Source organism: Lutzomyia longipalpis, chromosome 4 (assembly GCF_024334085.1).
Source record: "Lutzomyia longipalpis isolate SR_M1_2022 chromosome 4, ASM2433408v1".
In the NCBI taxonomy this organism is placed as follows: domain Eukaryota; kingdom Metazoa; phylum Arthropoda; class Insecta; order Diptera; family Psychodidae; genus Lutzomyia; species Lutzomyia longipalpis.
In genome coordinates this window covers 20,703,834-20,728,381 of record NC_074710.1, presented here as the reverse complement: position 1 = coordinate 20,728,381, position 24,548 = coordinate 20,703,834, and the positions used below count along the sequence as shown (strand labels likewise).

The window sequence follows — 24,548 nt, the reverse complement described above, 5'->3', positions numbered from 1 at the left end:
GACGACCCAAGAGCAATGCAGGAGAAGTGAATGAATGTTTACCGCCTTTGCTACATCTCCACCATTCTGCGTGGTACCATCTACTTGGGAAGTGGATAAGCAAAGTGGAGGGAAACTCAGCTGAACAGAAACCGTTTAAATACCATTTTTTCAAATCATATCAAGGTGTACAAGAATCAGAAATAATTTTCTATAGTTTATAGATGAAAAATTCTTTACGAATAAACTGTTTTTAATGAAAATCAAGAAGGTTTGTGGAGGCAGCATTGTTGAGAGATTTTACCTTTGGTAGGGATTGTAGAAGAAAAGAGAGTTAGCATAAAGTCCTTTGAATCAAGAGATACCCGCATGAATGAGCCATAAACACCTGAAAAATACTTATGCGTTAATTATTTTCCGGCCAGATTGACCCGATTTTCCAAGGGGGCGCTTCGGTGTGTAGGCAAAGTCGACGTGCATAAATGGAAGTCACTCCAAGTGAGGTTATGTCGGAGGCAAATGTGGATAGATTTGATTCTGTCGAATCTTCAAGGTTGTTGAGATAATACGGCGATGGGAAGTGCCCCAAAGAAAGTCTCTTTTGCTTTAAACTACTACATTTCACAGTATTAATAACATAAACTAATTAAATAATAGAGAGAATAAATTCATGTTTTTTTTAACTTTCAAAGATTTCGCAAGAGTCTTCATAGACATTCGGGCGAACCCGGTAAAAGATATCCATTTGACAAAATCCAGCGGAGAAATTCCGCACAAGCACTGTTGTAAAGAAAAGCGTCCACCTAAAATGACATTAAATTTTTTTTTTTTACATTTCTGCGTCTCAAATAGATTTTTAAAAAAGAAGAAAAATTCCCTAATTTACTTTTTACCTTCTTCAACGCAAAATTGTGCTGAGAAAGTGAAAATTTCCCGAATTTATCACTTTAAACGATATTGGGCTCTTCTTGGGTATATCTAACCTGCTCATTAAATGAATAAGAAAAAAAAAGAATTAAAATAAGAAGTTAGTTTTACGTAAAAATCGTTTTTTTTTGTAACTTAAAATGCTTTAACCGCTTTAGTAAAATTTTTTCATTGATTGATTGAAATAAAGAGTCTTATTTTATGCTCTGAAACATGTTACTCAATAATGACTCAATTGCGACCACAATCTGGAGTCCTTTTCCAATTATCCATTTTGATGCTTTTTGGGATGGTTATAGGGCAGGATAATCTGGAATTTTTGACGGTTAATAATTTGAATTACACGACCGAAATTAAATTTAACGAATTTAACTGATTTTGGCTACAATTTAATTTTCTTGTGCTTTTTGCGGACCAAGACGTTGTTTCGACATCCTCAAAAAGAAAGGATTAATATGTCTAAATCTTACAAGATTTTTCCTAGAATTCCTGAAATTTCTAAACTAAATAATTGCAAGAAAAGAAAAAAATTTATCTGAATCTTTTAGGCATTTTTTTATGTTTTCATTTGTGCAAAAGCCTCTAAAATTTTTAAAATCTTCAACTTTCCATTCTTGAATAACTTCAAAAACTTTAAAAAAATCTTTTATAAAGTTTATTCACTTTCTTCCACCCACTTCTCCTTAGCTATTATTAAATTTCAAATAATTCGATTCCTTTTTTATTTTTATTAACCATAAAGGTAAATTTCCCTAAACAAATAAACAGGTGTTCATGTAGTTTCATTTACAAGAGGGGTGTTTCCAATTCATCCTTGAAATTAAAATTGTAAAACAATTTAACCACAAAGGGGGTTAGAAGAATATTCTTTTATTGCCAAAATGAACATTTTTCACCTCCAAAAAAAAATCTTCAAACAAAAAAAAAAACAATTTTTCATTTTCTCTGCATTTTGACAAACTCTTGCGGTAGAAGTTTGTAACGCAAAAAAAATCCTTTTGCCAGAGGATGTGATTATTGTAATGTCGGAGGCGAGCCCTCAAGGATACAGCACTGAATGTCGGGGCTTTGCAAACAAACCACCCACAAGTTTGTCCTTCACCGAGCAATTTTGTTGCGATAGGTCAATTTACAACTCTCGGCGGCGACACAGCCCCATTTTCGCGGTGGGACCCCAGAAGATTAGCTCAGCATTCGCTTGGCAATCTTCTGTGTGCAAAATTGCCCCCATGAGAAAATTGTATATTGAATTGAAATGAAGAGCGCGTAAATCACCCGCGACGGCACCTTGAAAGCCAAACTGAGAACAATTTAGCATTCGCAAGGTTTGCATGCCATATGTCACCTCTCTTTGCGAAGAGAATATAGCAGAGTAGCATCCTCTAAATAAAAAAAAAGTATTAAACTTGCAGTGTTTGGCTTCTATTTGCCAGAGAAGGTGTCAGGGATGAGAAGGCCCCTAAAGGAAGAATTTTAAACAATAAAACTAAAAAGAATCTTTGAGATTTTTAACATATTTCTTTAATACAAATCTTTCGATTTCGAAAGAAAGGGATGTTTGTGATTAATAATCATTTGGTTAAGAATCAATCGTCTAGATGGGTTAGAATTTAAATTTTCAGCAAGATATTTAACCCTTTAAAGTCCGCGATCAATCTAGCGAGCTGATTAAACGAAAAATAATTTTTATGGGTTCCTTTGAGCTCAAATAAGACATTTTTAGCAAAAAATCCCAACTCAAATATTTATGATTTTTAGTCCGTCTTTATCCTGTGAGTCCTTGAGAATATTCTTTTGTGGTCATAAAATGATCAGGGGTTGTAAAGACACAATTTTATACTCATTCGGACTCAATATTTAAAAAAAACTTTACAAAATGAAACATTTTCAAAAACAAACTTTTGGGACCTTAAAGGGTTAAAATACCCTTCGCATTTTTATAATTTGCTAAGAAAAAGTAATTGAATTCTCTATTAACTTTTAAACCTTGATAATGGGTCCTATTCAGCGGCTAAGAAATCTCGGAAACCGTTGAAATTTCACTACAAATTTTAAAGATTTTAAGAATTTCTTCGTCGCTGACCGACTCTATAGAATTTTTCGCAGAATTCCATAGAACTTTTTATAAGCGTTCGACATTTCTTTTCTAACGTTTGATGGTAATTTTTAATGTTTAAAGACTATTTTTTTAAATCTAACGTTTCTTTTCTAACTTTTGACGTACGTTTAAACGTTTAACGATTTATTCTAATTTTTGACATGATTTTTTAAAAATTTGATTTTTTTATCATTTGACGTTCATTTAAACGTTTAATACTTGAGACATCTTTCCTAACATTAAATGTCTTCTTTATTAAGTTTGATATTCTTTTTTTAACCCTTGGAGGATTTTGCTGGCCACAGTGCTCAATTGGACATTTTTAAATCGAATCAAAATTACAATCTGATTTAACAATTCATGATAAATTCTACATCTAGTGTAGAGAAATTCAATTAGCTCAAGTTCGTAGAAAAAAATCTTTTAAGAGAAAATTAAAGTCAAAGTTTTAGGTTAGAAACCTTGATCCTCCAAAGGGTTAATTTTTCATAGATTTTACGCTGCTTTCCTAACGTTCGACATTCCTTTTAAAGCGTAGTATACGCTTAATACTAACGGTTTAAATTTCTTTTCTAACGTTTGATGTTTCTCTTGATGTTTTTTTCTAACTTTTGACATTTGTTTTCTAACGCTTAATGTTTCCCTATTATTCGATGTTTCTGTTTATCAATCTTTTGACGTTTTCCCGTTTTCCTAACGTTTGAATTTAAATAAATATCGTTAAATATCTGTATTTTTACACATTTATCAATTAAAATATCGAGAAAAATAACATCTGTGTGCAATAATTAGCTTCCCCCTCAATTTTGGTGAGCCCTCAATCGATTTGTGAATCATCCTGACCTGCTAAATGGTTCACTTTATGCATGCTCCCTTAATTGAATTCGACTAAATGCAAATTTTGTGTGGCGAGAAACCATTTAAATATCACCACACAATTTGCATTCCACCGAAGAGAGTATCCAATTCTTTTTTTTTTCTTTATTCCTTTTTCATGTGACACCCGATCGGGTGCAGAAGAGTTCCCTCCGCGATAATGATGATGAAGGATGGCAATTGAGGCAGAAAAAAGAGCGGAGCATCTCTCCAGGGAGAAATGATATGATGAATTTGACACTATTTCCGGTTAATTTGAATCGAGCGACGAGAATAATGACGGAACAACTGTGTGCAATGGCTTCAATATGCGCACCGTGTATGGAATGGAGGAACCCTTCGCATTGGCAATATCGTGTTCTTCTTCGTTCTTTTTTCTGGCCTCCCCAACCCCTTCATTTTGGAAAATTCCCACTGAAGAGAGAGGTACGAAAAATGGTGTCTCCCTCCCTTTCGAAGACGCATCATTATCGCCAAGAAACATTCAACCCAAAATGTCGCCCCTTTCGCTCACCCGCCCGACGCACCAAAAGTGCTGAGATGGACGAATAAATGGAGGAAAATTATCGCGAATTTGACAATCAGGCGTCCTTTGTGGGGTTGCAAATGACACTCATAAGATGGGCCTCATGGGGGTGGAATTTTCTTGTGTTTGGCATGGCAGCAAATTGGGGGAAATCTCGTTCGAGAGGAGCTCATGGGGAAAAAATGCTGAAGAGGCGATTTAGTCGTTATTATTCATTTGAATTTCTCATAGCTCCCCCACGTGTTTTGCCATTATTATAGTTATATGCTAATCATCTCTAAAGCGTTCCTTGAAAATAAAAAAAAAGAATGAAAATTATCAATAATTTTCTATGAAATTGATTTTATGTCAGTTATGTTATAAATTTTAAAATTATTTTATTGTCAAAAAAAAAAACAAAGTTTTGTTTTTCTATTGAAAAAAAAGACATTTGTAATACGTATTAGTGTATTATGTTAAATAAAGTTATGAACAAAACAAGAAAAGCAATCTTTTGACTCTACTTATGTAATTCTAACGTTTGACATTTCTAACTTTTGACGTTGCTCTTAAATGCCTGGTAATTATTCTATTTTCTAAGATTTTTTTCTTTCGTATGAATTTTTGAAGATGTTTGATTTCTAACGTTTGTTTTAAATTGAAAAAATTCGTCACCTGATTGACTTTTAAATTTTTTAAATGTCAAACTACATATATGTATAAAAAATGCTCAATTCTATAAAAATTATTTTTCTTCTTCTTCTTTTCCTTTCTTTCAAAATTCTAAGATTCTTTGGGATTCTGTACAGAATTTTATAAGATTTTGACAGCCCCTATTTTTCTAAAATACTGTTAAAATGACCAAAAAATCTATAAATCTTAAGAAAAAAACTTTTCAGAATAATTTCTGGTACAGAAAATCTTCTATTTTCCTTCTATTTCTCATCAATTGAACGATCCTAAAAACATAAACAGTCAAAAACTCTTAACAACTTCTCAAATTGAGTGAAAAAATAAAAGATTTTTCACAGAATCAATCCTAAAAGTTTTGCTTTTAAATTTAAACTGAAACTTTGATAACCACGAATTTATTTTCTATCAGCTTTAATTCAATTTTATGTTGAATTACAAATTAAGCAACATTTTAGCATGAAAATAAATTGATTACTCGTTGTGATAAATCTTTCCTGTCCCCATCCTTCATTTACATGTTGATATTACTTTCAAATTGACGTTGAATGCAGAATTTGCCATTCAAATTCTTTTTTTTTTCTCAAGTCTGCACAAAATCCTGCAAGAAGCTTCTCTCCATTTGTAGTGCTCTTGAAAATGAAAACTCACGGAAAATTCCGCTGTGTGGTGATTTTTTTCTGTGTTCAGTGTGTATTTGTATGGTGTATACACCACAGCATTTTATTGCAACCATCATGTGGTCATTGAGGCAGGGAGTTCATTGAGGAGAAAAATTACCTATTAGGAAGTTTGGGAATTGATCCACGCGAGCACAAAATGTGCCAACTTGCGGACGAGAAGGAATCACATTTCTGTCGCTCGTGAGCTCCTTCATTTGCCAAATGTGCAATTTAATTTAAATCACAGCGAAGCTCAAAAAAATTCATCACAAAATTTATTCACAATTTTCTGCATACAGTGAGAAATAAAAATGTTCCGCAATTGAAGATCTGAAAGGAAGGAAAGCTGGAAATTTTATTTGTTTTTCTCCTTTTTCCTAGAACAATCATTATACGTTTGTATAAACGTCATACGTTTAAAAAGGAATGTCAAACCTTATATAAAAATTTAAAAATTAACGTCAAAAATTTGCAAAAGTCAATAATAAATGCAAAATGTTAAAATTAAAAGAGAAATATCAAATGTTTGAGCTAACGTTTTACATTAAAAAGAAAAATGTAAAACGTTAGAAAATAAAGTTTTAACGAATGAATAGAAGGGGAAGAAGAAGAATATATAAAATTTAATTCAAATGAGTGCTTTAAGAAAATATTGCTTTTTTAACAATAAAAAGAAACCAAAAAATGAATTAAGAAGAGAATAAGATGTAAATCACTGTTTAGCGCTTCTTATAATTGGCAGATTTTGACAATATATTTGTGCAATTCTGACGTTTTATATTTCTAACGTTTGACTTTAATTTAAACGTTTGATGTTCTTACAACATACTATGTTTATTTGAACATTTGACCTTTATTTTAGAATATTTAACATTTCATTTTTAACGTTTGACGTTTATCTTAAAATTGCTGTCATTTTTTTCAAACATATGACATTTCATTAAATGATCAACGATGTTGTTTGGTAATGTTTGACATTCCATTTGTAACGTGTGACATTTATTTAAATGTTTAAGTTTCTTCTTTAACGTATTATGATTTTGTCTAACGTTTGACGGTCATTTTCAAACTTAACACGAATATTGGCCTGATTCTAACCTATCCTAGCCTAACTGTATCCAAATCAAAGTTTAAATTAACCCATAATCTACTAATCTGTCCTTTATTTAACCCTAACGTCACCCAAACTAACTCTCTAAACCTAACCTAACTTTTAATTTAAATTGATTTAAAAAAAAAAAGTATTAAAATAAATGCAAACAATTTCGAACATGTCTGTAAATTATTTTCATTGAACCCGTAAAAATAAGAGCCCAGAGTAGCGTCTTCCATTACATCGATTGGCTCATATTTTTCACCGTAAGTAGGAGTTTTTCTCTGGGAAAATCCCTCATTTTCCTCGACGGTTTTTTTTGGAAAGTTGTTTTCGGCGGGATTTTTTCTTACAGGTTCAACGTCCAAAAGCCATTAAGAGGCTCAATAAGTTCCAAATTGTTCACAGGCAGTGGCGGAGAGCGTCTCGGTCCAATGGACGCACCTGGCGTCTTGCCTGCCCTCTTTTGCAAATGACACCCGAGAATCCAATAAGCAATTAAGTCACCCAACGGAGCGCAGGAGGAAGAAAACAGCACGAGTCTACGGTGAAGATCCCTTTTTGTGTGATCTTTGTGTCACATCTGGGAATGTAAATAAGAGATTAAAACATACAAAATGACCTGGAAATCACGAGCTATACAGAGTTGTGTGAACAAGGAAGTATTCTGGGATTGATTTAGATACGAGATTAGAGTTTGTTTTTGATTTTTCTTTACTTTTTTGGTAATTTCTTGGCGAAATAAAGGAGAAAATTCAAATTATATCATAGGACGCGGTAATCCTTAAAATGACGCCATTTTGTTTAACCTCATTTTCGTCTAATTTGTTTAAAGAACTATCGTGAAAAACTAATTAAAGATTTTAATAAAATACCCCGAAAAACTTAAAGATTTTCCTCAAATTCATCCAGATAAGACCAATTTTCAAAAGCTTTTCTGTAGTCTTAAACGTTTTCTTATCTATTAGCTTTCTAACTCTTATTCTAACATGATTTTTCAATGAGATTTCCTCGTAAATTAGCCAAGACAAATAGAGGCATCCTTGTCTTGTCTTCCTTGTTCCATCCCGCCCTCAGAAAGATCCTAATTTATGGCCAGCAACGTGTGGAGGGAATTTTTTTTAGTCGCAACAGTGAAAACCAATTTGGCGTGTCCCCTGAAAAAGCGGCTGCAGCGCGAATCTGGGCTCAATGGTGTACCCCTACACGGGGTCTCAAAGGCAGGTGTACACGGGGTGCAAAAGTGGGTGATCATCGAAGCGTGGAGGGTGTTTTTCTCACGAAAACTCCAATATAAAATGCCGTGTTCTTGCAATGTTTTAAGAGGGGTTGTTGAGAAAGTTTCAAAAAAAGGCGCGGCAAATTGTGAAACATCCGCACATGAAGCATTTTCACTCACACCAAGTTAACCCTAACAAATACACCCACAAAATCTCCTCCGTATTATTGAATTTTTCTTACATGTAGAGGAGTTTGTTTCATGAAAATCATTCAATTTCGTCGTCTTTTAATGTATTTTTAAATTCTCAACGTTTATTTGAAGCATATGCACGATTTTTCGCTTTACCTTCGTGCACCATGCCGAGTAGGGGCCGATGGCACGTAAAAAGCCGCAATCCCAGTGAAATATGTCTCATGGTAATTCCATGGAATTTCCTCAGACACATCTTGTAGAAAATAATTGAATTTGTTAGAAGTTTTAGGCTGTTTTAATCGTTGTATTCAGCTGAATTTAGAAATTAAAAGACAATAGAACTTAAAAAAAAGAGCACAAAGATTCTTCTGACTTCTAATTGCAACATATTACTTATAGATTAATTATCCTTAAAATTCGTAATTGCATTCCAGTAGGTTTCAAATTCGATAATTTTCTTTTATTGAACATCTAATCGGACTAATAAGAATTTTATTAGATTCAGGAACTTCAAAAATGGTTAAAGAGAAGGTTTTATGTTTACTTAGGTATGTTTTGCAAATCTGTATCGTGTTTTTAAGGTTAAAGTTCACCGATTGAAACATTTACGCTTATGTTTCATTCAAATACTTATAGTGGAAAATGAATGGAAGACAAAACATTTTTTTTTTTTTAGTTTTTCTTAAATATATTATTCTCTCCATTGTTTACAACTTTATTACACTACGTGGTAAAGAACTTAAAATAATAGGTCATAATCAGCGACAAAGAAATCCTTGAAATTATTTAATTTTCACAAGAAATTCTTGAAATTTCATAAATTTCTTTGTCGCTGAATACGACCCAATGTCTTGAAATACATAAAATAAAAAATATCGCTGGTTTTTATTGATAAAAAATACATCAGGTGGATAAGGTCAACTGCAAACTTCAAAGTGGGAAAGGTTTTTTCGTTTCCTTGCCGAACACTCTAAAAATTGCACGTTTCATTGATGAATCTCGTAATTTCTTAGTTTCTTGGTTTAATTTTTTAAGGAGTTAATAAAAGTTAATTACATTAAGATACAGGTAATCTGTAAGTGCAATGGGCTAGGGAAACAATACAGGATTCCTAAGTAATCCCTGATCCGCGATATCTTGGAGTCTTCGCTGATTACAATTGTAACGCGATGGAACTCCTTGTACAATGCCTTCTGCAGACTACTCCAGTCAAGGACAAGATAAATCAGCTGTGCGACGCTTTAAGCCTTGAAAGGTTAACACAAGCTGATTTAAACTTCATTGAAGACTATACCGCTCTAATGTAGCCAATAGCTGATGGATTGGACTGCTTTCAGGGGTCAGAAACTCACCTGTACGAGATGCTTCTTCCCATTATTACGAGGTTTCAAACTGTCAAAGTTAACAGGAAAGACGTTTCCTCAAATATACTCACTTCTCTGAAGACACTTCCAGTAATTCTTTTATTTTAAAGAGAATGTAGAAGTATATATGGCTGCGTTGATCACCGTCCTCTATCCGCAGTTCAAAATGAACTGGATAGAGTGTATGGAATACTCTCAATAAATAAGAATATCTCACGCACCATCAAGATGGAGATGATTACGGAGATGATATCACCATTATCTCCGTAATCATCTGCATTTTATATTAAACAAAACATTTAAAGTCCTCATGAATTATAGGAGAGAGAAATACAAATTTATGAATAAATATAATAAATTGGTCTTCCTTTTTCGCATTGAGCTTTACCTCTTGCATGAATACGAACAAATCATAAAATTGCAAACACAGCAATACCTGGCAGATCGTGGGACTCCTTAAGGTCCTAAAATTTCCTTAAATTTTCACAAAAAAAATAATCTCTAAGCTGCCCATCGTGCTTTCTATTTGGCCTCTTCAACACAGAATGGCTTCTTTCTTTTCTTCTTCTTATTGTAGAGTCATCACTATAGGATAAAGATTTTATTTTTCAACGATTTAAAAAATCAAATTGGCCACTGTGGCCAGCAAAATCCTCCAGGGGTTAAGGTTTATTTACTTGGTATTAACAATCCTACTTGGTTGATTATAAGATAGCCATATATTGCAATGAAAAAAAAGAAAAATTTTCATCCCTATGTGCCGTCAAAGGGTTAATATTTTCTAAGGAATAAAAAAAACGATTGTTTGTCACGCGAGAGACCGTGCTGGGAACATGGGACACGTCGTAGGAATATCCGCGAGATGTGTCCAATTGAAGGGGAGGGCATTTTAAGGGGATATGCAGACCATCGAGGCGCACAGTTTGTTTCCATCCGTCGTCGTGGGAAGTTTGGTCAGAGACTCTCGGAAGATTGAGGAGTTTTTCTCAGGCCTCACAGACACTGTGGCAAGGACTTTTGCAAAGTGTTCTGTGGATTTTCTTTCACAAATACAAAATAACAACACACCGAAAGTTGTCCGTGTGCCGTGTTTGAGCGCGGAAGTTTTTATCACTTTTTTCGGGCCGTCCGTGTGCTTCGCAGAAAATCCGTGAAATGTGCGTGAAGGTGTGCGAGTGAGAGAGGTGAATTTTGCGGCAAAGCTGAGACACTGTGTGCAAGCAGGAGGGGTGGATTTTGGACTCGTTGGAGAGGTGAAAAAAAAAAGGCGGCAATTTTTGCAGATTTTCTCCACCCTGTCGCGCGACTTCCGTGTCACCCCATTGCGTTCACATTGCTTACCCCCTTCCCCCGAAAATGGTGCTAATTTCGTGGGAAATTCCTTTTTTCTCGTGAACTGTTTTAGTGGGAAAATTTTGCAAAATTTTCATTTGAAATTCTTTTATTCGGAATCTCGCGAGCTGTGGCACCACTGCACCCGATACTCACCCCACTGGAGTGAGATAGCGCGATTGGTGGGTGTGAGTGTGGGAGCGAGAAGGAGACACTGGGCAATTTTTCGCCCCGTGTGTAGCCCAGAAAAGGTGACTTTTCCACCCATTTTCACGAGGAGCTTTTCATCCCTTAATTTTCCTTTTTTCACTTAACTTTCTTCGGGGCTATCTTGGACATTTTTGTAGCCTCTTTAGGAGGCTAATTAATGGATTCATTTTGTCCCCTTAGTGGGGGGCTAGAAAAATCATCCCCCCATCTTTTGCAGCGATGTTGCCATTTTTTTCTCAAAGAAATTAATTTTTTCTCACCGGTCCTCATCCCCCAAAAAATCCAGAGAAAAAAAAAACTTCTCCACAGAAATGTCCAAAGACAATTTCTGAATTGAAGGAAATTTTTGAATTCTAATTGGGAGGAAAATCTCTTTGCAAAAATTGCAGCCGCAGCTAAATAAGCCTTCCCCATTGTGGAAAGCTCAAGAGGAAATGCTGGAAAATCGATTGGGTGGCGTGTGAGGTAGCTCTCAAAAAAAAAAAAGAAGGAAAAGAGAACTTTAAGGAAGAAGGAAGGAAAATAATAAAAGAAGGAAAAGACAGTGCAAGAGACAAATTTCGTGAGGGGAAGAGTGGGACTTTGGGTGGTCAGGTCGGGGAATTTCCTGCCGTTTGGGTTTGTGATGGTGCTCACAGAGGATTTTGACCAGGAGCCCGTCCGGCTGAGGCCGCGATCCGAGTAGCTCTGCCATGTCAACATTTCCTGGGGGCCATTGGACATCCTGGGGATGTGTCCAGGCTCTCATCGTGACCTTGGCCATCCTACTTCTGTCAGATCCAGGTGAGTCTCAAAAATTTTATTTTTTTTTCTCTCTCTAACGCGGATTGTGTAAAATTCTTGTGAATAATACGGGTATAATTGATTGGAGTTGTTTTTTGAATTAGTTTGACAGCTGTCAATTAATTAAAAAAATTTAATATCTTCTGTGATTTATTTAGCCCCAACTGTCAATTTTTATTAAAAATGATTTTAATGTGGAATTCAACAAGGATTTTAGGAAAATAACTTCAGATTCGTGTTTTGAAATAAGTTTAAAGTATAAAAAACATTTAACAAAGTGTTTAAAAGAAATTAACAAGATGAAAGGCCCTATGGACATGAAGTTCGCGGCCGTAAAGTAATAAAATTAAAAAAAAAAACAAGATGAAAAAAAAATTTTCTTTTTTAACAAATTTAAAAATGAAAGATTTTATTGAATTTTATCAAAGTAATGATGTTTAATGAGCTCAGTATGAATTAATTATTAATTATTAATCATTTAGTTCAAAATATAGGAGATTTAGTAGATTAAAAATGATTGCAGGGGGATATTTTGACGGGTGCATCAATTAGCCCCATTTTCTTCTTCCAAGTTTTTTTAATAAATTGCTTAAAAAGAGACCTTATTAAAATGTTTTCTCCAGAATGTAGGTACCTAAAAGGAATAAATTAAAAAAAAAAAAGTTTTCTAACGCTGCGAATGATTCTGTCAAAAATCTTTTTTTCTTTTTTTTTTCAATTTAAGAATTGTGAGTTTTTTATATAATTTTTTTTTAAGTTTTGTACGGATTTTACTTACTTTAGGATACCCTAAAATCTTGTAAAAAGGGTTGAAAGATTAAAGGATTTAATCATTAATTAAGGGCTCTTGTATTGATTTCTTGCCCCAAGAATTATGTCGAAATTAACTCAATTATTTCTTACCAAATTATCCTAAAAGAATATTTTATTTATTTCCTTTTGGACCAAAAACTTCCTTTATCTAGGCATTAAAAATTTATTATTTAACCAAAATTTTATTCAACTAAGAGAATAGTTAGAATTAATTGCAAAAGGGTGAATTTGGGGCATCACTGTGCTATGAATATTTTCTTTAATGAGGTCGATTCTATCAGAAATCTTTTCTCATCTTTTCATATTTATAAAGGAGTTTATTCACTTCAATATTTAAATTATGGAATATTCGAGAATGTCGAGGATGGAAAGTCGCTAAAAAGGTGATTTTCTTTTATATCTTTAATGAACAAAAGTATATAAAAGGAAGCATGGACGAAATATTAACGCGAATACTTCATGCAATAAAAAAGCCAAAAAGGTATAATAGTGACGTCATTATGTGCGTTTTTGGGCGAATTTTTTAAAAGTGTTTCATATGTAGGGGAAGACGGGGTAATTTGGCCATTTTGGCAAAGTCATTAATGGGAATATCTCAAGTATGGTAAATGCTAGAAAATCCATTTCTCCACAGTTTATACTCCCCATAGAGATAATCAATCGTACCAAGTTTGAGGAAAATCCGATCATTAGATTTTCTTTTATTTGATAAAAATCATTTTTTCACTTTTTCAAGTGCTTTTGGCATTTTGAATGTACGTCATTTTCGAAAAAATTTTAACACTTAAAAATTAACTTTAAGGCCATTATGGGTCATTGATCCCTCATAAACACGATAGTGACATCCATTTTCCGATATCTCAAACAGATTTTCCTGTGGAAATGGTTTTATCCGGAAAATTGGAGTGGGGTAATTTGGCCACTTGAGTTTTTCCGGCACATTTTCCGACGCACATTTAAGATATTTATTGTGGTTGTGCCTTTTAATGTTTTCTTACAGATTATAAGCAAAGTAGGATAAAAAATTTTATCTAAAAAAAGAAATTTACGATAAATTGAAAAATGGCCTTTTTTAGACTTTGCCCGTTTATGGTTCAGAAAATGTTAAAGTTTGAGGCTCTGTTAAATATTTTTATCTGGTAAATTACTGGAAATGAATCTTAGATAAATATCCTATCTTCCAAAAAAATAATCGAAAAAATAAAATTTTTTTATTGTCCAAAAATTTTCATGTTTAATAATTTGTGCGCCAAAGTGTCCAAATTACCCGTGCTCGGGGTAATTTGGACACTAAGCTAAGGGTCCAGGAAAATGGAAAATTCACCCATTTCTCATCGAGATGGAGAAAAGTGTTATATGGGGAAGTTGTAGGCCGGAAAATTTCCTACAAAATAGGGTTATTTGGTTTTCTTCATACTACCAAACTTGCTTGATATATCCCAAAAACCGCCAAAGTGGCCAAATTACCCCGTCCTCCCCTAATACTAAAGTGGCAAAAAGGAAAGTTTTTATGGTTTTTTTTGGTTCTCTAAACATGATTTTATGTATTCTGATTTTACCTTCAAATGAGAGTTTTTTCTTACTAATGTGAATGAACTCCTTTTTGTTAGGGGTTGTTCACTACTCTTATTAATTACTTTCGAGTGCTTAAAATAATTCTTTTTCTACAAATTTTCTTTTTTTCTAAAGAACATTTTAGAACATTCCGTCACTTTCCTCGCAAGAAGAGACACAGAGAAGGAAATAATTCATGAATCATCCCCCAAATGCTTTTGCCATTTTATCCTTCCACACCACACAGCTAAATAACCATCCCTTGTGGCAAAATTGCTGAAAATGAGCCACGCACTATTTATTCACATTCATCCATCTCCCTTGTGTGTCGTCAATGTTTAATTGTTCAACATAGACCTTTTCACATTTATACCTACATTGCGCTACATACTGAAATCCCCGGAGGAAGAGACAGGAAGACATTTCAGTCTGCGTAGTAAATTCACCACAGTGAGGGAATTGTTACTCCTGCTTAAAGGTTTCTTCATGTCCTTTTCTTTGCCATAATCCCTCTGTTTTGGCAGGGGGGAGAGGGAATTCCTGTGTCCGGTTTTTCTTCCTTTTTTGCGTGAGGTCAATCCGTCTTGCGTGATTGAGATCACCAAAGAAAAGGAAAAAAAGAAGAGTATTGAAGTCACTCAAGCCAATTTCATGTGATTGATTCCTTCTCATTTTTTTTTGAAGGGGTGGAAAACACCCCTTTCAACAATTACATTTCCGGCACATCTCCAACAAAACATCCTGGGCTTATTGTCTGGTCATTTTTCCTCCCTCTACGCAAGCTAGAAAAGAATGAGCAATGAATGAAACCACAGAATGAACATCAATTTTTTTTGTACAACACCCCCTTATTCCATTTTGAAGGAAAACAAGGTTTTCTCTTCTTTTTTGTTTATTTCAAGGGGGTGGCTCGAAATTCAGCCAATTGGAACGAAAAAATCGAACTACTCAAAAATTTATTTGAACATTTTCATCGTGAAATTGAAACTCTTTTAGCCTTTCCAATATTTTCCCCTCAAAAAGCTGAATGTCTCAACGTTATTGGGATGATTTTCTAAATTGAAATTCTCTATGATCGTTATGGGCAATATAAATAAATAATTAGAGATTTCTTAATGCAGAGAGAGATTTAGGGGAGGGTTTAGTCTTGTAAAGTCATTCTTGACTTTCAAACAGAAAATCTGAAATTTCTTAAGAGATTTTAGGGATTTTTTTACGTTATAATTTGATTTCTATCGTTGAAAGTCTCCGGAATAAGTTTTAGGCTAATAGTGGATCATTTCACCCTGAGATTCCTATATCTCTGTCTCTCTTTAACATCAATTCTTATGTTTTCAATTCAATTCAATTTCAGTTAAATGGAAGAATAAGTATTTTTTTAAAGAGAAAAAAAAATGTCTAGCTCATGATTTGAACCTAGGAGTTTAAGAACGTTAGTCAAGTGTTCTACTTGTTATGCTAATAAGACAAGGTGAGTTATTCAAAAGCAGGAGGATGCCCAACCCCGAGAAATCAGTACTTTATGTGAGGCAGCGGTTTCTTCCGATCAAAAGAAGGGATCAATTTGCACAATTCCACTTGCAATCGAAAGTACATTTAATTAGCTTTCGATTGATCCCTATCTCATTATCGAAATAACTTATTATTATAAAAAAAAGTTAAAGTGTTTCTCGGGAATCGGTCGAGATTGAGCGAGATTCCAGAATTCCTCATACATTTTGTTCAACAAAAAGTGACTTTTCTTCACAGAAAATGAGGTTATACCATCCCCTTGTTCAAAAGAATGTATGATATTTTCACAAAAAGAATTATTTCTTATTAGAATATTAGGAAAAAAAAATCATTTGGAAAAGCTTAGAATGTTTCTTAAGGAATAGAGAATGATTAGATTAGAATTCGTAGAATATTCCCCAAAATTCCCCTGACAATGAAGATTGCAGAAAGACACGCATACCCGCGGGCATTGTGACCTTTTCCAGTCTATTCCCCCCGCACTTGATTAATCCCGTGCTGATTGATGTTATTGACGGGACACAAGCATGGAGGAGGGAAGGAGGGTGTAGAATGGCGTGAAATTGAAACTCCGCACACACTCTTCTGGCCACTTACTCTGCGCTCTTCAATTGGGTGTAGACAGTGGCTTATATTAATGGGTTAGAACCTATATTATTGCCATAGTCACACATTTTTATTATTGCTGAGTGACCCAAGTCGAGGTCTAATTTTGCATTCAATTTCCACCAGCAACAGCCAACGCGAGCGCCTCACTTTCTGCTCTTATTCTTCTTCTTCCTACAATACATCTTTGCGCGCATTTTTTGCAATTCTTTAAAAGAATTCTTTTAAATTATTTTGAAAAAAAAATTTTGATTAATAATTTTCCCAAGAAAAATGGAAATGAAAAATTTGATTTTTAAAACCAGTTCCTTTGCAAAATCAAACGGTTAAAAGGAAGTCATCGATCTAGGGAGGATTAGTAATTGTCTGAAAAAATTAATAATTTGGAAAATTCTCTGTATCTCCCTTTGTGGGACTTTTTTTTTCCTTCCATCATAAAACATTATTATGAGTCACAGCGTGGAAAAATTGTCGCATCAACACACAAAAGGTCGTACGACAAGTGTCAAGGAATCGCCAATTTCTTTTCACATCGTCTTTTCGTTCACCCCATTTGACTTGTTAATTTTCAAAAGGTTTTTTTTTTTCTTAAAATTCCAGTGTCTTTGCATTTTTTTGGCGGGTAAACCACATCACCCCATTCTTTGCCCATGAATTGATTTTCGTGTAAAATTGTTTTATATATAGGTTGAGTAATGAAGAGAGGTAGGGAAGGAGGACGTTCAATGAGTAATATTGATTGAATTCACTCAAAATCGAAGCCTTTCCTCACGCATTTTGTATGAAGTCTCTTTTGGGATTTTTTTCTTGAAGTTTCTTAAATTCAAGATTTGGTAGAGGGATGTAATTTTCATTAACCCTTGAAGGATTTTTTAGGGGTTTACAAAAAAAATACTTCCTACCGTTTGCTAGTTTTTTTGTTTAATCGTTCGTTTGTTTGATCATTTTTTCGTTTGACTGCTAGTTTCTTTAATTATTTGTTTGTTTGACTGTTTGTTGGTTTGTTTGTTCGTTTAATCATTCGTTTATTTAGTCGTTTGATTGATTAATTGTTCGTTAAGCCGTTTAACCGATAATGATATGAGAAACGATATTTTTAATTAGATAGTTTCATTGTTTGTTAGTTTGATGATTTTATCAATTATTCGTTTAACCGTTCGTCCGTCTGTTAGTCTGTTTGTTTGTTTATTTGAATTTTTCTCCATTTAATCATTTATCTGTTTGACCATTTGTTTGTTTAATTGTGTAGCGCCCGACTCACTATCCAGCGAATATTAACCTGCTTATAGAGTGAGTACCCTTAGATTGGCGGTAACTGTAATGGCTGCCCACCCTTGGCAACGGCTTCTGCCTCTAGGTTACAAACCCTCAAATAGGCGAGAGAATATGAGAATCCACAAGAGAATGTAGGAGAGCACTGAGAGAGTAATTAGATGAGAGAATAGCAAAGAGTGCTGATGAGTGAAGAGAGAGTTAGTCGAAGCTCAGCCTTGTGCGGGGATGGCTGTGCGTGTAAAGTGCTCCGTAGATTAGTTTGAGGACGAGGGTTGAGGTTACTAGAGGAGTTGACCAAAGCCCTGTGGCGCCCCCCTATTCAGGGCTCCACAATTGTCTATCCGCTTGAACGTTACTTTGATTCATCGTTAGCTTAACCAATTGTTAGTTTGATCATTTTTTTACGTTTAACAGTTCGTCCGTTTGTTTGATGGTTCGTCTGTTTGTCTGTAAAATTGCCATAAACTAATCCACGGCATGCTTAAGAGGCATTCAATGAATACTTCAAAGCTTTATCCCTTATTCCGGAAACTTTCAACGATAGAAATCAATACATAACGTAAAATATAGTACGAGAGAGAGACAACAATACTTTTTTTCTGCAAAAACAAATCAAAAATTCAATCAGTCAAACAAAACCTTAAAAGTCATAGAAGTTTGAGCTTCTAAAACTTAATCAGGGCTTAAAAAACTAAAGTTTAGCTAAAGAGACTAAATGGAACTTATTTCTATCGACTTCTAAAACCTCTTAGTATTCATTAAGAGATTCTAGAAGATTTGTTTTCTTAATCTGTAAGAAGTAATTTTCCACAACGTTTTTCTTAATGCAATATACCTGTACTGTACACACATTGATATGATTTAACTAAATGATAAAATAAAAAAAGAAAACAATGAAGGCATAAATTTAGTGAGAGAGATTGGAATATTTAATGGATTTTTATATGAGAATATTTCAATCAACAAAAATTGAATTTCATTTAAAAATTTCAACAGAACTTTCTTTTACAGAATATAGCATAGTTTGAAAAATCAATTTAGGCTCTATAAAATTAGGAATAAAATTGGGAATAAATCACTCTTTGCATTTAAATGAAAAAAATTGGATGAGAAGCTCCCAAAAAAAAGACGGAGACGCCAAAAATATTAAGCAAAAAAAAACGTAAACACAAACAAGCATAGAAAAGCCATTTGGGAAATGAGAATTTACGAGTGAAAATGAAGGAAAATGGTTGATGTGTATTAAAATTTAATTACATTTGCAATCACTTTACTCCACCACACTGAGTACTCTGGCAAAAATGCCATGATGTGGATTTTGCAGTATAATGTACGTACAGTCTGGAATCATATAAGAAGTCTAACGTATTGTAATAATCTTCCGCGTCACGAGAGGTCTTTTTTACTTCAATATATATAAATGCTAATTCACTCAAGAGCTTTTTCATTGAAGTCTGGTTTAGTTGTATTTCACAGAAGCCAGTCGGGATTTTTCTTTTTTTCTTTTCCTTCTGCACCAACTAAATGAGAACTTTTGGGCAGGAGGGATGGGGGGTTGGATTAAAAAAAGGGTTGATGGTGCACACAGAAAGGGATTAATGGGATAAAATTTTCATTTATGTATAGATATGTGCAGAAAAACTGGATGGTGAAAGTTAAGATTGAGAGAGCGAGAGAGGCAGAAAAAAACAGATTAACCACAAACTTTTGGGGACGAGAAAAGGGGCAAAAAACCTCCGAGAGGAAAATTCCAAAATTTCTCACTAAACAATTTTCCATCAACTATATATGTGGTTGGTGTGTTGCCGAGAAAAAGAGGAAGCACACAGAGGAAAAAAAGAGCATATACTTTATGGATTTAATGAACGAAACATGCGCATAACTTAAATTATTCCCATACAATACACACAACATTTTTTCATTCAACCCCCAACAACAAAAAAACATTTTTAGTTTGCTAAGCAATTTTTATTTGCCCTCAGCTTTTTTTTTGTTTTATACATATCACATTATTTCTTAATCAATATCCTCAATATGTGTTTGGGGTTGATTTTTCATTTCTATATTTCCTAAAATTTGATAAATTCAAAGGAAAATTTTACTATAAATATGAAAGTTTATTAATTACAGTTTATTTTAAAAGAAACGTCATTTTGACAGATTTTTCAGTTACTCACGATACTTTAAAAGAAATATAATTCTTTGCAAACTGATGCTTATAATACTGTTTGACAGCTTTCAATGAGGAAATGTCATTATTTACATTTTCATTTAAATGTCAAATTTTGACATCTCTTCATACATAACTATTATTATTTATTATATTGAAGTGTTTCTTCTTTTATATAATTGTCACTTTATGACAGATTTAAAAAAATAGTTCTTTAACAGACTTAAAGATATCAATAAAATTAATTGACAATTTTATGCAATAAATGTCATTTTTTGACAGCTTTGTCAATGTTAATGTCATTTTAATAATAAACTAAGTGAATGTCCCAAATGACAGCATACTTAAATAACAAATGAAAAGAACAAAGTATTTAATTAGGGCATTAAAAAAGAGATTTTTAACAATTTTTCAAACAAATGTCATTTTTGACAACTTTTTGTTAAATGTCATCCTAGAAAAGATTTTTCAATTTTTACTAAATTAGGTATTTTAAATCATATTTTGTAGAGTACTAAACACAGAGAATCTCACAAAAGTGTTTTTGATAGTTCTCTACAAATAACTGACATTTCACTATGAATATGATGACAGCTTTTTGACAGAATTGAAGTTTTATTTGAAGTTTGACCTAATCTAAATTGAATATAAAAAAAGTCTATTACAATTAAAACTTCTTTAATTAGAAGATTAAGTTCTTTAAAAAAAAAAAAACTTTTAACATTTTGACACATATTCTAAGAAGTGTCAAAATGACATTTTCATAGTTATGTCATAAAAGCAAGTAAATTACAAATAAATACTACATTTTTCTACTCTCTTCCGTGCATTAATGCGCAATCTTTTGCTGATGTCGGATAATGCCGTCACTAAGCGCAAAGACATTTTTAAGAAGAAAAAGGAAAAAAAAAGAGGGGCGTCTGTCACTAATTACCGACCTTGCCCTCTTGTGGAATGTCTTCATCTCTCTCCCCATTCTGTCGTGTTCTTTTCTCCTTTTTATTTTTCTAATAATGCAAAAATGCGAATAAGCTCCACTGCATTCCACGGAATGTGTGATGTTTGCCCAAGTATCGAGAGAAGCCGGCTTGGGGGCAATATGTAGTGAGTAGAGTAGAGAAGCGCTCTATGTGGCGGAGGGAATGCTTAAGAAAAACGAAGGTGGATTGAGCATTGTTCTTGTCAGTCTCATCAAATATAACTTTTTTTTTTTCACATAATACTTTTTTTTTATATACCTACACTACATAATATTCTTCTCTGCATTTTGCCATGTGGTTACCCCCGCGGGAGAGAAAAGATTCTTTTGCCACAGAGATTATCTTCTTGTTGCCGGAGAGTTTCTCTTTGGGATGTACAGAAGGAAGATAGACAGAGAGAGGGAGAGATGGAGACGTTCTTCAAATTGCACCTAATCGCAAAACATGAATTGACTCTTGAAGAAAAATTTTTCTCCCAACTCTCAAATGGTAAAAGAGAAGATGCCACACTTAAGTGTTCCCCAATGAAAATGAAGAGAAAAAGGAAGGAAGACAAAAGAATCCCCACAGAAGAGATTGTGAAAAAAAATCTTTAAATTCCACATTCCAGAGCGCGGCTCCATTGGAATCAGCGCTTTTTTTCAGCTTCTTCTGTGCCCCCCTTTTTGCTTCTTTTCTGCATTTGTTCATTTTTTTTGTACCTCCTTTCGTGTTTGCATTTTATGTCTATACAAATATTTCGTTATATTTTCTCTAAACCATATTTATTAGCATTATACTTTTTTATGACTACCAGTCCTCCCCTGATACCCCCTCCTGTGCGAAGAGCATCTCTTAATAGTTAAACAATAGAAGGTACGCGGAGATAATATAGGTACCGTCAATCTCATTAACATTGCTATGCTCCATCATAAGACCATTTTTTCTTCTACTACACACCTTACACTACGACAATGTTGGAGAGACATTGAGCTCTGCAATAAATCTAAATCTTCATGTAAACATTGTCCTCAATTCTTTTTGTTATTTTTGAGAATTTACAGAAGAAAATTTAGGAGAAATATAATTGAGTTTTTTTTTGGTTGGAATAAGATTTTTTGTGTGTTTGGACAAGCAGCGCCATCTCTTGAGTTTTTTGTTGATAGTATTCTTACTGGATTAAGAAATCGCAAAGGAGTTTCATTTCTTTAAAGATATTCTAACAACTAGCGCCACCTGTTGAGGTTTCTTAGAATAAAATTCTTTTCAGACAAAGAAATTACAAAGAAGTCTCATTCTTTCAAAATATCATGACAACTTGCGCCATCTTTTAAGAATTTCTCTCTTAGACTCTTTTGCAATACTTTAAAATTATTTAGAATTTAACGACAAGTCTAAGAATTTGGGTTAGATTCTGAAATAAATCTTTTCTTTTCTTACAATTACTCAGTTACAAGATTTTTGGTATTCTGCGTAATCTTTTTTTTGAAAGAAAATTACTTTTCCAGGGCTCGTTAGAGACCTTTCCGACTGTTTTCTGGAATAATAAATTCTTTGTTTTTCTTTTATAAAACGACATAAAAACATTAGTTGTCAAAATCTTGCAGCATCTTTTATGTTGTTAGAATAGAAAAGAAAAGATTTTTATCAGAATCGACTCCTTTATTAAAATAAGACTATTTAATTTTTCAAATATGTAGTCTTTTCCTATGATCTTACAAGATTTTAACCGTTGTGACGTAATAAGAATAGCCCCGTCGCTTCCACATTAACTTTACCAGTCAAAATAAAATCTTTCCCCTCAAGCTAAAAAGTAGAAAAAAAAGATATTAGAAAAGTCGTACCGAGTAAAATAGTTCGACGATATTTGTGCTAATTGTGTGAATAATTGTGGGAAAAATTTATCAAAAGGGGATTTATTTTCATCTCTCTCTCTTTACAAAAAAAAAGTATTTACTCAAGCCGTGTGGTCGCGTTTTATAGGCACGGAAAGACAATTCACCTTCATTTCGACTTATTGTTTTGTTAAATAAGAGTGAGAGAATATAACATGAGATTCTTCAAAGTTCCTTCCCCTCGTCTACGTTTGAGAGAATACCTAAGTTTAAAAGAAAAAAAAAATGTTAATCATTTTGCTCAGTTTCTGTCTTCAAATGCGGTACTTTTAGCATTGAATTTATTAATTTTTATTTAGTAGTTTTGCATTTATTTTTAGTGACATTTCATTTTATTATTTGTCAGTGTAAAGGCTAAAACCTTCTACGTGATTTATTATCCATATTCTTGTTCTAAATGTCAGACTGATTGAAAAAAAAAATATAACGGTCATTTTTGACAGCTTTTCAAATATGTTTAACTGTCTAAGTTTGTCTTGGTGAGAAATATTAAATGCAGTACTTTTGACATTTAATTGGATTGAATTTTACGTTGAAGAAATTTTCACATTTTTAAAAATTCTTAAAGTATAATTATTTGATTTGTCAAGTAAATGTCACAATTTGACAAAGGAAGTCATGCAGCCAGTATGGGCAAAGTACCTAATTGAAGGAAACGCAGAAAACAATTTTAACCCACCCAGTCTTGTAGGGAATCAAAAAAGGATAAAGAATCGCCAAAAATATTCACCATTTTCCACTGGGGTCACAGAGAAAAAACGCAATAAAGTTTTGTAAAAATTCAAAAAAATTGGCCGCCATTCGCCATTTTGTTCATTTCAATGCATGAATCATATGTTTCAATGCTTCGTCATGAGCTTGTCGATGGGAGTTTGACATTTCATTTATTTTTTTTTTGGGAGAAAATAAAAAAAATTGCGTATTTTTTAGTTTAATTATCGTGGTAAATGTTTTTTACGTGTTGTTCAAGAGTGATTTTTATATTTGAATACCTGAAGGATGAATTCCCGCACAGCTTGTGACCGTCTCAGCGAGCACATCTCTCGTTACAAAACAAAGCAATAATCCAAAAACATTGGTCGTGGATCGTCTTGAAGATGAGAGATCCTCTGCGCTGGAATCCTTTGCATTTCACACCACCACGACGGACAAGACGATGGATTGCTGGTTTTGTGATTCCCTGGATGTTGTCACGCAAAACCTTACGATGTTTCTGGGCACCACCTTTCCCAAGACCTTTTCCACGACCAATGATGTGCTCGCTGAGACGGTCACAAGTTGTGCGGGAATTCATCTTTCAGGTATTCAAATATAAAAATCACTCTCGATCAACACGTAAAACACATTTACCACGATAATTAAACTAAAAAATACGCAATTTTTTTTTATTTTCTCCCAAAAAAAAAAATGAAATGTCAAACTGTCATCGACAAGCTCATATTGACGAATTGACGAAGCATTGAAACATATGTTTCATGCATTAAAATGAACAAAATGGCGAATGGCGGCTAATTTTTTTGAATTTTTTCGAAACTTTATTGCCTTTTTTCGTTGTGACCCCAGTGGAAAATGGTGAATATTTTTGGCGATTCTTTATCCTTTTTTGATTCCCTACAAGACTGGGTGGGTTAAAATTGTTTTCTGCGTTTCCTTCAATTAGGTACTTTGCCCATACTGGCTGCATGACTTCCTTTTTATTGTAACTGTCATACTTTGATATATTTTGAAAATAATCGTTATACTTTGAATGTGTTTAACAAAATTGAGTATTTTGAATGTCAAAACTTTGACAGATTTTTTAAGTAAATGTCATAATCTGACAACTTTTTGA

At 33.5% G+C, this 24,548-nt stretch overlaps 1 protein-coding gene across 10 annotated transcripts in view; it reads left to right on the top strand.

Annotated features, from left to right (window-relative positions):
- The first annotated feature begins 10,499 nt into the window (after nucleotides 1-10,499).
- Nucleotides 10,500-24,548, top strand: part of LOC129794794 (protein kinase C-binding protein NELL2-like) — a 74,336-nt gene continuing 60,287 nt past the window's right edge. For 6 of the 10 annotated variants that reach the window (XM_055835659.1, XM_055835658.1, XM_055835657.1 and 3 more), the window contains exons 1-2: nucleotides 10,541-10,861; nucleotides 11,540-11,933. In XM_055835659.1, the coding sequence (XP_055691634.1) occupies nucleotides 11,843-11,933 (91 nt within the window). In that variant the 5' untranslated portion in view covers nucleotides 10,541-10,861; nucleotides 11,540-11,842. The other 4 variants (XM_055835650.1, XM_055835660.1, XM_055835651.1 and 1 more) reach the window with 4 other exon arrangements.